This window comes from Aristolochia californica, unplaced genomic scaffold, assembly GCF_029961685.1.
Source record: "Aristolochia californica isolate CCGP_79_NKW_82.1479 unplaced genomic scaffold, dmAriCali1.0.hap1 SCAF_16, whole genome shotgun sequence".
Classification (NCBI taxonomy): Eukaryota; Viridiplantae; Streptophyta; class Magnoliopsida; order Piperales; family Aristolochiaceae; genus Aristolochia; species Aristolochia californica.
This window is the reverse complement of record NW_027181837.1, coordinates 22,910,687-22,926,480: the sequence shown is the minus strand read 5'-3', so window position 1 is coordinate 22,926,480 and position 15,794 is coordinate 22,910,687. Positions and strand designations below refer to the sequence as shown.

The 15,794-nt window shown below is 39.0% G+C and overlaps 1 protein-coding gene across 1 annotated transcript in view; it reads right to left on the bottom strand.

The window, feature by feature from the left end:
- Window positions 1-14,688, bottom strand: part of LOC137953700 (uncharacterized) — a 28,265-nt gene extending 13,577 nt beyond the window's left edge. Inside the window, exons 1-7 of the mRNA XM_068801175.1 lie at window positions 14,547-14,688; window positions 12,898-13,040; window positions 12,023-12,184; window positions 11,408-11,541; window positions 8,941-9,085; window positions 8,556-8,857; window positions 3,769-3,893 (exon numbers count right to left, since the gene is read on the bottom strand). Coding sequence (XP_068657276.1) covers window positions 3,769-3,893; window positions 8,556-8,857; window positions 8,941-9,085; window positions 11,408-11,541; window positions 12,023-12,184; window positions 12,898-13,040; window positions 14,547-14,655 — 1,120 coding nt within the window. The 5' untranslated portion in view covers window positions 14,656-14,688. The remainder of the gene's footprint in view (window positions 1-3,768; window positions 3,894-8,555; window positions 8,858-8,940; window positions 9,086-11,407; window positions 11,542-12,022; window positions 12,185-12,897; window positions 13,041-14,546) is intronic.
- Between the last annotated feature and the right edge of the window lie 1,106 nt (window positions 14,689-15,794).

Here is a 15,794-nt window from a genome sequence, read left to right as displayed (position 1 = left end):
AGAGCCTTGATATTGCGAATTTGGTCAAGTGTGCCAGAACTGAAGTAAATAGTGTCGTCTGCAAACTGGAGCAAGGGAATATCAAAGGCGCTCTGATCTGAGATAGCATCAAGCCACCAAAGGCTGCGAGCCCAATAGAAAATGGAGGACAAGTACTCGGCGATAAAATTGAAGAGCAACGGGGAGAAGGGGTCTCCTTGCCGGATGTCACAGGAGCCATGAAAATAGTAACAAACAGTGTCGTTGAGGAGCAAAGAGTAAGAGGTTAACGAGATACAACTCCGAATCCAGAATCTCCATCTGTCCCCGAAGCCCATGCACCGCATGACATCCTCAAAGAGAGTCCAACTCACATGGTCGAAGGCTTTCTCAAGGTCAAGTTTGAAGACGAACCGGGGGAAGCTCAGATTGGAGAGTTGGTCAATAATCTCGTAGGCAGCCATGGCGGGGTCCAGAATGTCTCTATCGCGGATAAAAGCACTCTGACCTCTGTGGATGATAGTGGGGAGAATAACCTTGAGACAATGGACCAGAATGCGAACAATGATCTTGTATGGGCTAGAGATAAGACTAATCGGTTTGAAATCAAGCGGTTGCTCAACATTGGCTTTCTTGGGTACCAGCGAGAAAAGGGAAGCTCCAATACTTTTGAAAGTGATGCCCCAATCATAGAAGTTGCGAACCATATAGAAAATGTTTGTCTTCAAAGTAGGCCAATAGAGTCTGTAGAACTCACCATTATAGCCATCAGGGCCTTGTCACAAGGTAGGCCCATAATGGCGTCCTCGATCTCAAGGTCCGAGAAGGGGAGCTCAGTGAAGGCAGCCAAGGTAGGAGAATTGGAGGTGAGGGAGCCGAGAGCAGTGGTGGCATTCTTCCCTGTATAAATTTGTGAAAAAACTGAGAAAGGCATTAGTAATGGAGGCCATATCCGAGGTAACTTCGTTGTGCATGGACAAAGAAGTGACCCAATTAGTCCTTCGACGGACAGAGGCGATGGCATGAAAGAATTTTGTGTTGGCATCTCCCTCGGCAAGCCACTTAAATCGGGTTTGTTGCTTCCATTGCATTCGCTCAATGTGGAGAATAGACTGAATTTATTTTGACGAGAAACACAATGAGAGATTTCAGAATATGAAAAGCACCTTTGCTCCTCAATCAAGTCAAGGCCAGCAATCTGGGACTGGAGAGAAGACTTATCGGCAGTGGCAGAGAGGCGACATTCCGAGGACTAGGACTTAAGTTTATCCTTGAGCTGCTTTAACTTGCGCAGGAAGATCCAAATATCGTAGTTTGAGCCCCCAATAGTCGTCCACCACGAATTAATCCGGTCAACAAATAGCTTATCCAGTAACCAAGAGTTGTCAAACTGAAAGGAAGCCAAGCCCCACTTTTCAAATTTGGGGTCAATCTGGATGGGCCAATGATCAGAGCCCGCACGGTTCAGAATCAAACCATAGACATTCTCATGAAGTCTCAACCAATCACTAGTGGCAAAGAAATGGTCAAGCTTGGAAAGGATAGGCGGCCTCTACCCATAAGACCAAGTAAAGGTCTTGCCAAAGAGGCAAATCTCCTCCAATTCAAAGCTTCCAATGAAATCAGTAAAGTAACACATAGTGGAAGATATTCTAGTTGTTGGTGGGGATTTATCACTTCAGAATCTTGTTGCAATGAAATCCCTAGCAAGGAGCCAGAAATCGGGCCAGCAAGGGAGAAGATCAAAAAGTTCTTCCCAAAAGGAGCGGCAGCCTCGATAACGAGTGTGCCCATAGACTCCAACGAGGCCGTACATATGCCCGCAGTTTAATCCCGATAGAAAAGGAGCCAATGATATGGTCCATCATTTCAATAACGGATGAATTCCAAAGGAGGATTCCCCCTAAGAAACTAATAGCACTAATAGCCAGCCAGTCCAAATTGGAACATCCCCATAAGTCAGGAGCAATAGAACCAGAAAGATTTTGACATTTAGTTTCTTGTAAAATTACAATTGATGAGCTACATTTAACAAGAAGATTGTGCATAGTGGCATGCATCTGGGGGGAGCCAATACCACAAACACTCCAGGACAAAACAATAATTATCAGTCTTTGTTGTAGACTCCAGAAATGCGCTTGTCACCCGGCAAATATGTTAAGCACCTAGCCAATACATCCTAAAAGACCGGCCTGTTAGGACCGGAAGACATAGGTACTTAAACCAAGGACCATAACATCACACCGCACCTTCGCAAGCCGACGTCCACAACAGCTTAACACTCAACGACGAGGGACGGGTCAAGATCCCATAATCCCTTACGCCCACCACCATCAGGCCTCGCGACACCCGCGTCGGGGCTCTCCCCTTGGGGATTCGAACTCGTGACGTGGGAGCCCGCTCTGATACCAAATGTTAAGTACCTACCTAATACATCCCAAAAGACCGGCATGTTAGGAGCGCCGCGCCGGGGCTCTCCCCTTGGGGATTCGAACTCGTGACGTAGGAGCCCGCTCTGATACCAAATGCTAAGCACCTAGCCAATACATCCCAAAAGACCAGCCTGCTAGGAGCGGAAAACATAGGTACTTAACCCCAGGACCATAACAAAATACCCCTTATAAATCACGCCCATTTTCTTGGCAAGCTCCATCATATGACTCCATGTTTCCTCATCGAATTTACTTCATTCAAAACATGACCTATAATTCTTCCGATGTTCAATAGCTTCGACTTTAGAGGAAATTGGCAGTTGGTTGTTGGACTGTCTCAGCCCTCTCGCCCCCTGATCATGGCTATTTGGACCCCCCCCCCCCCCCCCCCCCCCCCCCCCACACCATTGGGCCACTTCAAGCTTAACTTCGATGGGAGCGCTCTTGGTTGCCCTGGCCCTTGCGGGCTACGGAGGAGTTATCCATGATGCTAACGGCGATCTCCTCTTCTCTTACGCGGGCCCTATTGGTAAGTCCGACTCTACAACAGAAGAACTTTCGGGGTTGTTAAACGGAATTCAAATTTTCTCAAGTTAGCTCATGGGCCCACTTTGCATCGAAGGCGACTCAAAGGTCGTCATTAACTAGTGTGCAAAATCCATCAGGCATCTATGGGGTCACTGGGACACGTACTCGAAAATATGTAGTTTAATTTCTCTTTTGAATTGTAATTGGAAGCACATTCCTTGCTCTACCAACCATTTGGCAGACATCCAGGCTAAGGCAGGCATTTCACTCCAACACTTTGTTGTGGAGGAAGGACCTTTGCCCTAGGTTTGATTGTACTTTTCTATTCTTTTTATAGTCTACACACATTTTCAAAAAAAAAAAAAAAAAATTTCTTCCTATGTTTATACACCTCTAAAAAAATTAGATAGAAAACCCGTTTCTGAGGATAGAAGATAGACTCATAGAGCTTTCTTGTTCAGCAAAATTAATGTGGTTTTCCTAGGAATATTTAAGGATTGAACAAAGAAAAGTACAAAATTCAGTTTAACAACTTTATCTTAACTGATAATAGTTTTCCTGCTGCTAACTTACTAATTTACAACCACCAAATAAATCTTAGGAATCCACAACAGGTCAACTTTAAGTTTAGCTCCTGCTTCCTCCTTCCCAGACATGCACACATCATCTTTGTCTTAATACCCCAATCTCAAGATAGCATTTTCTCTATTGAGAGGATAATATTATGAGAAATTAATAAGCATCAAAATACATGCAGTACTAGCTGAATGACACTATTCATAGAAACTTCATTCGAAAGCTGGATCATTGCTCAAACCAGAAGGAATACCTGGTGGACCTTCAAACAACACTGCACGAGGGCGATTTGACTCGAACTTAAATCTGGTTCCACGAGCAATATCATCATACACCTCAGGATTTTTTAAGGCTAGCAGAATTGTGTCCTCGATGTCCCTATAAAATAAAATTTGACAAACATGAGAAATCAGATCTCTCTCACTCATGAACTATACCAAAATTGCACAATATGATCCAGAGACACATAAAAGGTACTCCAATTTCAGAACTACCATTTGAAAATAATCCAAAATAATCCAAAAATTTTTTAAAAAAAATTGAGAGTTCCATCATTCTAAGTTTCTAGAGCTTATTTTTAATTCATTCCACTGAAGTACACTACTCCACACTACTCCAAGGACACATGTTTGCATAAGCAAAGCATATATGGAAATTGGTGCTAATTAGTGTGCCTTTTCCATCTATAAGGATTTCCCTTCAAGAAAATAATTTCAAAGCTCTAAAGGTTATAGGTGAAGAAATGGCAATTTTCTTTCATGATCAACTAAAGAATAGTTTTTTTTTTAAATAAGGACGTATAAATTATTAAAAAAGGAAGAAAGTACAACAAACCTACCTAGGCAGGCCTACCTCCACAACAAGGTGTTGGGGTGAAATACCCAATTTAATCTGAATATCTGCCAAATGATTGGCAGATCGAGGAATGTGCTTTCGATTACAGTTTATAAAAGAAATTAAATTACAAATATCAAAAAACATATCCCAATGCCGCCAAGGAGGTAAGATTGACTTTGTACATCAATCAATGACAGTTTTTGAGTCCCCTTTGATACAAAGGGGGCCCGTGAGACGGCTTGTAAAGATTTGAAGCTCGTTGAGTAGCCCAGAGAGTTCAGCAGCGGTGGAGTCGGAGACTCCATGTAACCCAGCGAAGGAGAAGAGGAGACAATTGTTTGCATCATGGATAACTCCGCCATATCCCGCAGGACCAGGACAGCCAAGATCGCTTCCATCAAAGTTTAGTTTGTAATGGCCCGCTGGTGGAGGGGCCCAGAGAACCATAGTCGGACGGCGAGAAAGCTGAGTCAACCCAGCTACTAGCTGCCAGTTTCCTCTGAGATTGGAGCTATTAAAACTTCTAAACTCCTTTCGGGTCAATAGCAAGTTGTTACGTGACCAGCAATATTATCTATCAAAATTTTAGTGGGGGTAGTTTTAAAGTTGAATTTTCTGTTGTTTCTTACCTTCCATAGAGCCCAAAGGATATGTCTAATGCAGCATGAGAGAAGTAGTTTTCCAAGCTTTGGGAGTCTAGCACTGATGATTGAGAGAATAGTGAATGACAGATATTGTGATGAGCAGTACTAAAACCTAATTTTATTTAGGAGGGTAGTCTAGACAATATGGGCATAATGGCAAGATAAGAGTATATGATTGGCAATTTCTGGGGAATTTTGGTAGAAGGGACAAGAGGGATCCTGGGCGGGGGTTCCACACCGAATTAAAGAATCCGAGGTGAGGATTCTGTTCCTACAAGCACTCCAAATAAAGAATTTTGCACGTGGGGGGAAAGCAGGGTCCAGGAAATGGTTGTAGGGTGATTGGGATGGTTTGAATTGGGGTTGTTGAGGAAGTTGTAAGCTGAGGCAGTTGAGAAGGTACCTTTTGGACAGGGGGTCCAAATCAGTGTATCAAGCAGAGTCCGGGGTTTTACCGTAGAGAGACTAGTGAGGAGATTTAAAGCCAGAATGGCTTCAGAATCCGAAATAATGGTTTTCAATAAATGAATCTTCCAAAAATTCGAAAAGAAACCCTAACCTATTAGAAAAAATAGCCACCAGCCACTAGGTTATCAACAACATTTAAGCCTCCACAATCACTATTTTGCCCTTACAAAATGAGTTGTCATGCATGTTGTTGAACAATAGTAGATATTTATAGCCTTGTATTATGTACTTTGTTCTTTTTGTATTCCCAGTCCGATCTGAAACATAACTGTTGAATAATGTAGCCCAATGGGCCAATTTGGTCCTTTACTTTTCTCTTACAGGCAGTTTCGCTATTTGTACCTCTCTTCCTTAGTGTGCTTAATTATGTTATTAGATGTTGTTTTTTGTACAGGGAATAAATTGGATATATAAAGTGGGAGGCGCACCAATCACCATATTATAGCAAGCACAAAGCTGAAACTAAACTCGAGGTTGAGTTCTTCCAAAGAGAGGGTGAATGTAGTACATAACTCAATTGCGGAAGAAAAAAGTCATTCAAAACAAATGAAAATATATAAAAGCAAAAAGAATAAAAGGAAAGAAGAAGGCTGAAATACAGCTATTTTATTTTTGGGAAGTTACTATTTTAGGAAAGTAACTCCAGCACTTTCTATCTAGGGAAAATCATCATGTTTCCACTTTTAGTAGTTTCCTAGTTTGTCTACAGTCTGAATTAGGAGATTTCTCGATAGTACTGTTTTTCATCAGCAAGTCTTTTTATTAATAGTCAATTTTAGGAAGGGGCTCCCCTTCCTAAGTTTGTATTCCTTGTTGCTACGATAAACTTCAACTTTATCAAAGACAATAATCAACTTTGGAAAGTTCCAAAGTTAGCAAGTCCATACTAGTACATTCACTTTAAATTAGTGGTTGGCATTCTTCATTAGCATTTAATTTATTTTATTTTTTTTATAACAGTGAGAACTGCATTAAGAGAAAGAATGTACAAATATGTTGCAGGAAAAGCCACTTTCACAACAATAAGCAAAAAGGCCAAATTAATGGACATAAAAAGAAGACCCTCTTATCCTTTGCGGGTCCTTTTGGGTCTTGCTGACTCCACCGAGGCAGAGCTCTCCGCTCTCATCCAAGGCCTCAAGCTCTTTACTGTCCACCTCAACGGGCCCCTTGTCATCAAAGGCGATTCTCAAAATGTGATCCGATGGTTCTCCTTTGCCACTGAACCACCATGGCGTCATTGGATAACTTATCACATGATTATGGATATTGTATCTTCCCTTTTTTGCACTTGGACTCATGTTTACCGTTCAACCAATTTGTTGGCTGACTCTTTAGCTAATCAGGGCGCCTCCCTCCAAGCTCTCCTTGTCGAGAGTGTGCCCCCCCTAACGTAATATAGTTCCCTCCTCTTTTTTATAAAATTCTCATTTTGATAAAAAAAAAAAAGGATATAAAAAGAAGATCTCATAAAAACATGAAAAATTGCCTTTGTGGCCTAAGACTGTGGTCCCCAATTATAATTAGTGAGTAGGTCATTGTTTACTCCAAGAAAGATGAAGAGAATTAGTTATTTCATAACATCTTCACCACCACTTGTGTTCTTGAAGGTCACACTATCAAATTGATTATTAAATTGATGGAGTTCTAAAAATATTATCTCTTAGAGTTTGGTTACAAAGCTCAATTGGAAAAAAAAAAATCCTTCCTCAACATTCCAGGCTTGCATGGTTGAATACTTAAGTTGAGGTATCAATCTCAAAAGATATTGTTTTGTAACTTTTGGCATTGGAGACAAGTATTTGTTTTTGAATAATGATGTATAAACTATTAAATAGAGGGAGGAGAGTACAAACCTAAGTATAAAAATAACATATGGTGTGATGTTCTTCCCATCTATGCATGTCACATTTTACTTAGAATCTATAATGGCAATATGATAGAGAGATAATACATAATGGAAAGAAAAACACTTACTCCTTCCTTATCTACCAAGAGAAACTCATCCTATTGCCAACTACAAGGAAGCCAAAAGATCATGAAAAATCAAACAAATTCTTCCACTCACTAACAGATTTTAGGAAGGAACTTGATGAAAAAAGATGGGTTTTAATCTTGTTTCTATCCACCAACACAATGCACAACAAGCTGAAATAGAGCTACAAAACAATTATACATCCAATATTACGCATCTATCATCAAGGAGAAAGGGAAGCATAAATGTTGGGAAATGTTGGTCTCAAGATCCCATACCACCAAGTTTTGATAAAAACAAACATTTGGAACAAGCTTCATTGTTCAAACAAATTTTGAAGTACAAAGCTTTTGAAGCAAAAATGTTCAAACAAATTTTTTCATTCAAGCAACAGAAGAACACTGGAGCAAAATTTGTTTGAACGAACTATTTTATTCAAAAAAAAGCAGAACAGAGGCTGTTTATAAAGCTTATGCTTTGAAATCTTCATTTGGGTTTGCAACTTGTACTAGGAATCTGAAATCAATTGAATTTACATAATTATTATTTTGGAGGTCATATAAGAGGGATTAATTTTTATTTCAAATTTGTAATGTAAAATCAACCTACTTTAGATGCATTCTGGTGCTTAATTATAAGCAGGTAATCCTTACATGTAGGTAAGACCAAATACTCAAATCATCTTGCTTGGAAAGGCTTAATGGTTGTACTTGGGAGGTTAAAAATCACTTAATGAATCTAGGCTTAGGTAGCCTAGTAGAGCTGTGTGAAATCCCTAAGTGGGTCTAGGTTTGTGTAGTCGTGTGCTAATGACCCTTATACAATTAAGCAAAAAAAAAAAAAAAAAAGCAAAATTGGGAGCCATGCAACTCATAACAGGCAGACCATGGCTGTAATATCTGGTCTCTTGTTGTTTAATTTTTATCTCTTTCTTCAGCTGTTCCACATGGCTCACGCAAAAGTGATAGTATGCATACAAAATGACAGTAAGTCACAGAATTTGCCTCACGCTAATAGCATACCAGAATCTATTATCAGGGTTTAACACACATAGCACAAGAAATCAGAGAATGAACAGTATGTTATAGTGAAAAACAAAACACAGCTTATACCAACCGCTTTTGCTCATGATATCCAGCAACCGTCTCCCATGACACCCCGCACTCATCAACAGGCAATCCAAATGGTCCATCAAGCCCAAACACTCTTACTCCCATGGCCTCTAATGCAGACAATGATTTTTCTATAGAAGGGACTTGCATTGTACCAGATCTGCTATTGCTTCTGTCTCTGTCACCCCAAGGGTTTCTTTCCACAGGTCTACTTGGTTCACCACTACTACCAGCTATCTTCAGTGCTGATGCCACTGCTTCAAGCTCTTTCAAACTGAAGCTTTCTTGCTTTATAAACTCAATTTCCTAAAAAGGGAAAAATTTCTAAATTAAATAACTATTTTGAGGGGAAAAAAAAGAAACAGCAAACAGAAGAGAATAAAACTCACAGCTTTGTCGGAGGAAATAAGTGACTCAAAAATTAGGATACACAAACTACTATCATGTGTATCCTTATCCACAGGATATTCCTCATGTTTGTCTATTTCAATCTGCTTTTGTGGATAATTTAGTGTAAGTTGCCAAGCCACTGCACTGAAACAGAAAAAGGAAAATGATTTCTGATTCAGGGCATACAAGCCATACAATTAAACTTGCACATAAAAATGACACATAACTCTGTAAACATTGTTCCAACAAAGAAAAAGGAAAGATATGAAGGTTGAGTCCAGGTCATTCTGACCAGCCTAAGTTTGGAGATTTTTCCTATATAATAATCATAGGATTTTCCACACTTAAACAAACAGTAAGACATACACAACATAACGGGGAACAAACATAAATGGGACATAAATGAAGCTCAAATTAACAAACACCTGACAGACAACATAACAGAGAACAAACATAAATGGAACATAAATGAAGCCCAAATTAACAAACATCTTGCTCTAATATCATGTTAAAACTGGGAGTTAACCCTAAAATGGCTAGCCAAAGTTAGGAGGTCTTTTCCAAGCTAATTACGACTAATTTTTTCCAAAATTTCACCTATGTGAGATTATTCGACAAATTAATTCTCAACTGTTATATATCATTGTGAATTTTTTTTGTAAAGGCGATAATTCCATTAAAAGCTGAGAAAGGGGCAGAGGCAATTCAGTCCCTCAGGAAATGAATCACCAATTACAAGATCAGATCTATAGACACCAGCCTTTGCTAAATCATTAGCCATATGATTTGCTGATCTTACAACATGAACCCAGCACACAACAGATTAATTTCTTCAAAATAATGTCTAAGGCGGTAAGAGGACGAATATGAACCAGCACTCCAGAAAATAATAGTAGAAGAATTACCTTCCAAAATCAGAGGGCTAGCGAACCTCTGGCAAGAAATCTGAACCTTAATCAGAGGGACACTAAAAGACTCAATTACCCAAAAGTAAAATGACCTAAATGCCCCTTGGGCTACATAATATTCAATACTCACCCTCAAGTTAGGCTATAAATATCTAACATGCCTAGATTTTTGCAAAGAATCCTGCTGAGCAAGAAAAGGCCCCACATTGAAAAATGAGAACAAAAATTGATGGGTTATAAGGTTGCATACTAGACTTCGTAAGTGGCTAGTCATTTTAGGATGGAACCAGACTCAACCCGATAGCAATATCAGAGCAGTTTGTATGTGTGGGCTGACACCCAATTTGCGCTCCCCAGGTTATTTGTGTGTTGTGGGCTCCATGAGATAGGAGTATGAGTGATGTAGCTCCATGTGATAGGAGTGTGTGTTGTGGACTCCATGAAGTAGGAGTCTATGTGCCACTTTATAGGGTCCGTGCTCATGTCTCGGTCCTGTTATGTGTAAGCCTGGACGTAGGGGGAGTGGTGGGTGGGGGAAAAATCCCACATTGAAAAATAAGAAGAAAAGTTAATGAGTTGGCAATAACCCTCCTAAGTAATTAGTCATTTTAAGATGGAAGTGAACTCAACCCAAAGCCCAACAAATCCCAAACTCACATTTCTCCAATGCTTTAGTAAATGAATCTCTAACCTATTCTACAAATCGAACATTCGAAATACTAATCTTTCTACACATAATAGCATCTCTGAGTAAATGGCAATCAACTTCTATATGCTGCATGCACTCATGAGAAACAAGATTGCTCACAATGAAGATAGTTGTCTGATTCTTGCACCCCATAGCAATAGACCCCTTGATTTTTATTTTCTTTATTTAGAATAATGAGAGATTCATTTCAAGAGGGAAGGAAAAGATGTACAAATTACAAAAGCACCTCGCAAACTCCGACCCAACAAAAAAGAATGAAACCTCAAAAAAACATACAAAATACAAAGCAATGTATTTCCAAATGAGAGAAACACGAGAGTCAACCAGAGTCTAGAGGGTATGAAAGACTTCCAATTGGATGAGAAGGAGAAACATCCAGCCCATTTGCACTCCACACAATTTGCATCCATTCAAAAGATATACCATTACACTAGTCCATTATCTCATCTTGGAAATGCCTATGTTTTCTTTGTAATGGCATTCATGTTTGCAGCCTTCTTCTTAATGGCCTTTCAGCCATTGACCTATTTGTAACTTGTATCATTCTTCCTTTATCTTTCAATAAAATTACCACTTTCTTCAAAATGTGTGTGTGCGTGTGTAATGGCATTCACGTTTGCCGCCTTCTTCTTAATGACTTTTAGTCATTGGCCTATTTGTAAATTGTATTCATTCTTCCTCTCTCTTCAATAAAATTCTGACTTTCTTCAAAACAAATTTATGTGTGTGTACTACAATTTAATGCTAACCAGACAGTGCACACAAACACAAATTTTACAAAAATAAATAAATAATAATAATAATAATAATAATAATAATAATAATAATAGCAAAGTAATGTCTTTGAACCTGTCCCAAGAATGCAACATCATTTGTGCACCACCACCTTGCTCTTCAGCCTTCCTCAGTCCAAGGTGTGAAACTAAATCCACAATCAGGCGTGATATCTGACATGTCTGGGGGATTTGGAATTTTATGGAAATCTAAAATATTCCGAATAGATATCAGCACGTGAGTGACATAATCAAAATTGACATACTGAATTTAGTGAAGAGATTGTATACCACATAGCATGTCTCAAAAAATTGATTCCATCCTAATTTCTTCTTCTCCCACATAACAAAACTGAAGATGACATATTGAACAGATTGGACCAATGAAAATTAAATATACTAACTCCGAAATTGCCTTTTCTGAAAAATGTTTAAACAAAGATAAAATTTTGGATACTTTTATCCAGTCCACTCACAAGCAATCCACACATTCCACTGATCTGTATATCCCTCTATCATCGAGGGGCATAACTATTGAGAAACAATATGCAGACTTTTAAAAAATAATAACAGCAACTTTTCTATTAGTGGCCAGCTGCACTAGCGTAGACACTGTACAAAAGGAAAATCACCATGTTGTGTCACCCTTGAATAACTACAAGAACTCCAGAAAGCAAAAGTAATATCTAACCTGGTGGCCCTTCACAGCAACAATATAAGAAGGAAATGAACCATGTGCCATCCCCTTTCTTCTGAGAAGTTCCTCTAATCTTTGTCGTTCTTGAGAAACAATTTTCTCCATGCCACTATAATTAGATGGTGACCCCAATGCTGCCCATCTATTAGAATCGGCCTGCAGAAAACATCACAACATGAACAACATCCCTCCAAGTAATACTTTTATGTAATTTTTTATTTTCCATAGTGCTGGCCTCAATAGTTTAGAATCTAGGCTGCATGTTCTCTAGATATCAGATTCTTCCCTCCCTCGTCTCTCTCTCAAACCATAAACCCCTATACCAGCCAGATAATAACTTTGGAAGACGGATACATAAGGAGTAAAACAAAAATTGCTAAGAAATTTAACTCTATCTGCCATGAAATAGATAAGAGGAAAGAGGTCTTTCTGTCAAACTCTTCTTCTGTTTCTCTATTCTTTTGGTTGATTCTGTGAATTAGCTTTTATTTAGGAAATAAAGGCATATCAAGCAACAATGCACTTGAGTAAGATGAACGATTATGCCGTGATGGGAGCAAAAGAAGAAACCCTATTAGTTATAACATGTCTTATTTGAACATGGAAGTGGTGACCACCCATCTTCAAGAAATAAAACCCGTTTAAGTTTAGCCATGTAAAATTAGTGATGGGAATGGGATGGGTCAGGGTCAGATTTTCAGTAACCATAATCGCACTAAGCTGACCCATCATCCAATTGCTGCCCTGACCCACGATGGAGTTGACTTTTCAACCCCGTCTCTGCCCCAACCAACTTGATGGCAAAAGACTTCTTTTTCAGCATTGATTTAACTAATTCACTTCCACATGAGAAGAATGACTACTCAAACCTCACGAGAATCTGCATAAGAAATCTGCAATGAGCCCAGTCCAACTGCACCTATCAACAGAGCAGGTAACATGGTAAAAAGTTTACATGACTTCTTTTCTGATTTTAACATCAGCTCTTCTGCCGAATAAATGAACAATGGCCCTGCAACAAATAATATGCTTAACATTATAATGTCAGCATTTTGCAACATGTCCTACATATCAGGTTCCACAATATCTACATAAATAATCACATGCTATTTAGAAAAGATTTGGAGGCAGCATTAAAAACTGCAGCAACAACAATGATATGCAAACAAAGATCTTCTTGGTTCTTTAATATTGATCATAATGATCTTTGTTAAGGGAAACAAAAAGACATGTATGACCCATGCATGTCCACTCCTACTTCAATGGTAAAAAAAGATCAAAAAATAATTTATCAATATGTGTAATTAGTTTAATTTTGAAAATAGAAAACCAATGTCTCGTCAATCAAGTGTGTGAAGAAACAATGTTATGGAGTCTAAACATAGTCTCACGGAAGAAGAGGTCTCACAAGCAGAAATTGTTTGAAAAAGGAAACTAGAAGACAAATTAAAGAAGCATTGATGAAGAGAACATCTACACTTTATTTTCCTATATATTAGTGGTATTTATGTCTCTTTATGTCCTTTTTTAGCAAGTTTAATATGGGTGTAATTGGGACTTTGGTAGTTTAGTTTGAGTTGGATTCTAAGCGAAAGTCTTCGTGAGAGAGAGCAAACCTAACGTGTCCTCTCTTACCCTTTTCTCAAATCCACGTTTTCTCTCCTCTCTTGCACTCTCTTATCAGAAAATTCATGAAGTGATTGATTAGCATTAATTGTCAAAACTCAAGGAAAAATCTTCTGAGTAGTACATAATTGATGTGATGTAAATGTAATAACCAAATCAATACAAATTAAGAAATTGATCAGCTTGATTACCAATATAAAAAAAAAAAAAAAAAAAACTTAGGATCCTTGGTTATGGATCTGTATTCTCTTTTCATCAGCCTATAATCAAGCTCCCAATTGATATAAAAATTGACCAGTTCAACACAATTTCTCACCCCCTCTTTCTGTTCACAGAGTATGCCTCCTCAAACAATATTCTGGGTTTTAATTTTTTTTATAAACAGTTGACTCAGCTATTGGGCGAGCTGTCACAAGGACAAATAACATCTATCGAACAGAATAATTTTAAAAAAGTAGATATGATTGCCATGATTTATCCAAACACGGAAGTAAAAGCACCCGTAGCATGAAGACACAAAAAGTATTCCAAAAGTCTCAGGGTAAAATTTCAATAAAACACTTCAAAATTGAAAAGTGGAACGCCAACGGTCTCCAATTGTTCACCATTATCACTTTGAACGAATAATACAGAACCAGCAATTGTAGCAATTCATGCTCGACCTAAACAAAGAAAGAATATAGAGTACACTTTGGATGGTAGTTGCTTTTAAGAAATATTGCCACACTAAAAAATATCTTTGCGATAGATATTTCACTTAAAAAAAAATAGCAAACGGATAAATCTATTAAACATAGTACACACTGAAACTACTAAGGCAATTAAGATGATTTCTGAAGCAGTTAAGAAACTTTTGCAATGAAAGCAGTATAAGGAGGATAGAGAAGCGTACGAGAAGGTGGAAGCCCGTGCGCAAACGAAGACGTTAGCGAACTGAGAGAGGATAAAGTCTTCCATCCTTTGATTTTCCTGAGAGACCGAATAGTTGCTTCCGCTGCCATGGCCCTCCGAGTTCGAACTGCTCTTCCAGAAAACAGTACTTCCTCTCTTATTTTGCAATCTCGAGTAACAGGAATTTGTGATTTGATATAATTAATTAAATTAATAAATTATTTAATAAATTGAATAGTTATTATTAAACTAATATATTAAAATTTTGTCATTTAATTAAATATTATTAATTAATAAGTAAATTATGAATATTATTCTTATTGGTTACTCGTGAAACCAGGTCCTCGGCCTACACATTTTCCATACGGAAGACCCGACCGGATTGGTTTTATTGTTTCGAGCTAGCTTCGAGGCCAAGCCAACAGCAGGCCTCTTCGCTCCCCATTTAAATCGCTAGGTAAATCCCGATTACAGTTTCCGACTTGGCTTGTAACAGTCCTCTACCGTTCGTTTTATTATTCTCTTCAAGTCTGAACCCGTTCCTTTTCTTCTTTTTTTCCCATTTTAATTCTGAATTCCAGCCCATGCAACGTCCGGAACGTTACTCCTCCACTCCCTGCCCGGTAACATATATAATCACCACCTCTTGCTGTCAAAACCAAGTGATTCATTCATTCATTCAATGGCCAAGCTTTTCTACGTTGTCCTGCTACTGGCTTCCTTTCTTCTGGCATGCACAGCCCTTCCGTCACCCCCGGTCGCAACCCCTGCCCCGGCACCGTGGATCGGTCTGGTGCCAGGACCGGGAGACGCTGAAGCTGAGAAGGAGCTAAACTTTGAAATTGCTTGCTTGGAGAAACTGGGCAACTGCTCCGACGCACTTTTCTACGCCTTCGAGAACCAGAGGAATATCGAAGATCCGGTGTGCTGCAACAAGCTCGTACGTCTGGGGAACTGGTGCTGGCGATTCATTATCACCTCCTACGCAGACCAATGCCATGTCTTGCCTTTTATCATGAAAAGGTGCAAAGAGCTGGTTCCAAATGACGCCACCGGAGCTTCTCTTATCCCATGAATCTCTTATGCCCAGACTCTGAAACATAGAAGGGGAAGCCTGTACTTGAATAATAAATTAAAACAAGAGTTTCAGATTATCTACCACTGCCCCCTGTGCTAATGAAGATGCCATGTACGCTATGCAGTTCATGTTTCTAAGGGCTGATTTTCATGGGTGCAGGCGTTAACAAGC